The sequence below is a fragment of the Odontomachus brunneus genome, unplaced genomic scaffold (genome assembly GCF_010583005.1).
Source record: "Odontomachus brunneus isolate Ranch 3 - 2012 unplaced genomic scaffold, Obru_v1 Obru_scaffold_042, whole genome shotgun sequence".
Taxonomy (NCBI): Eukaryota; Metazoa; Arthropoda; class Insecta; order Hymenoptera; family Formicidae; genus Odontomachus; species Odontomachus brunneus.
Window position 1 is genome coordinate 1,480,783 of NW_022639492.1, and position 2,124 is coordinate 1,482,906.

General features: G+C 25.9%; 1 protein-coding gene across 12 annotated transcripts in view; it reads right to left on the reverse strand.

Annotated features, from left to right (window-relative positions):
- Positions 1–2,124, reverse strand: part of LOC116844557 (voltage-dependent T-type calcium channel subunit alpha-1G-like) — a 173,387-nt gene that overhangs the window by 67,387 nt on the left and 103,876 nt on the right. For all 12 annotated transcript variants that reach the window (XM_032816235.1, XM_032816238.1, XM_032816225.1 and 9 more), the window contains one exon: positions 941–1,070. In XM_032816235.1, coding sequence (XP_032672126.1) covers positions 941–1,070 — 130 coding nt within the window. The remainder of the gene's footprint in view (positions 1–940; positions 1,071–2,124) is intronic.

A 2,124-nucleotide genomic window follows, 5' to 3' on the forward strand; every position in this document is an offset into this window, starting at 1 on the left:
ATAATTAACTTTTTAAACGGAAGTTAGGTATATGTAGAATAGCGGAAAGAAGGTAATCCTTTATGAAAAAAATATCAATTGTTTTGAATTCAGGATTTCATATAAGAAACGAGACTGGCGGTTAAAGAGACGAAAAAAATTTTGCTGGCATTATTTTTTATTTTTCTTATTCTGTGTCGTAACTGACGCGCAATGATTTTAATATTATTAAATTATTTTAACTTACACTAAAAGAGTTAATAAATTAAAATTAGTAAATTTTAAAATAATTAGTTCAAGTTAAAACTTTACTTATTTAACTAAGTAAAGTTAAAAGTTATCAACTTTTCATTTTTGGGATAAAAAGTTATTAACTTTCTAATTTTTTATATAACTTAACTTATATAATTTTAACTGATTATATAATTAGTTATTAAAATTAAAACTTTAAAACTTTACTTATTTAAAATTAACTAAGTTAAGTTAAAAGTTATCAACTTTTCATTTTTGGAATAAAAAGTTATTAACTTTCTAATTTTTTATATAACTTAACTTTTTTAACTGATAATATAATTAATTATTACGCGATTCGGCTTCTTTTATTCTAATATTTTAATCTAATATTTTTAAATTTTCTTAGAATAGTACAATTTCACTCAAAAAGTAGAGCGAAAGTCACTGACTGAAGTCGAATGATTTTTGGCTCAAAAAGAATGAATTCTCTTCCACTTATTATAATGATAATCCTATAAATCTTTAAATCCTTCTCTCCTTCCTCCCTTTCTTTCTATTATTCATCCATCTTTCATTTATCTTTTATTCATCCATCTATTCATTTTTCTCTTATTCTCTCTGAATGTTAGATCAATTAGTCCAATCAGAGTTTTTAAACGATAAGATCGCAATCCTTGATGTCGCAATAAATCGCGGCTTAAATTATACGGCTCAAGTACGGACTTACCTTTTGTGAGAGAGTTCAGAAACGAATCGAGCGCCAGCTGACCGGTTGGCAAGGCAGCACTGAGAGCACCGCTGAGAGCCAGCAACTCCTGACACGTCATAGCCTCGTTGACACCCAACTCGGCTTGCATCTGCGACACACAGAGCTGGCATGAGGGAAAGGTCTTTCCACCGCAAATCTAAGTGCGTCATTTTTAAATGCATAAACATGTAATTTGGCTGAAGCCCCTTTTACACATTTCTCATTGTTTTAAGTCATTATTCGATACGTTTAAGATATATAAATTATGATTTAATATGTTTAAACGTGTTAAATGGCTCAGAACAGTAAAAAATGTGTAAAAGATTCAGTCAAAATAACATACTTGAGTTTGCAATGTAGCAGTAATTATATCTGTTTTCAATTTTGTGATTTTCACAATACTTTATACAAGGTGTAAAAAAACCTAAAAAAAAATTTCGAAACTCTCGCGGAGGCATAGTACGGAGGCATAGTACGGATTAGGATGAACATAAAAGTTCTATACTATTTTGCGATATTCGCAATAATTATAGAAATATTAATTGAAGAAGATTTATTAATGATCACACGAGAGATATAAGTAACATTAATATATTATCGCGAATGACCATTCGTCAATCTTCTTTAATTAATCATTAAAAATTTACAAAATTATTAGGAAAATAGAGAAAACATATTTCCTTTCTCTCTTCCTGAATTCAATTTTGAAATATACCAGAAAACATCCTGTTACAATTATATTATTTAATAATATTATTAACTAAATTTGTTTAATAATATTGTTAACTAAATTTGTTTAATAATATTGTAATAATATTGTTAACTGAATTATATTTTTAAATTTTCTTAGAATAGTACAATTTCACTCAAAAAGTAGAGTGAAAGTCACTGACTGAAGTCGAATGATTTTTGACTCAAAAAGAATAAATTCTCTTCCACTTATTATAATAATAATCCTATAATAATTTTTACTAGAAAAATCTTCTCCATTATTCACTGAAAGAAAAAATGATTAATCTAATTAAAATTATAGTTACTTTTGCCCTTAAATATATTCTTCTGTAGTTCTGACACGAAAATTATAATATAATATTAAATTATATTATAATTATAATAGTAATATATATATATATATATATATATATATATATATATATATATAT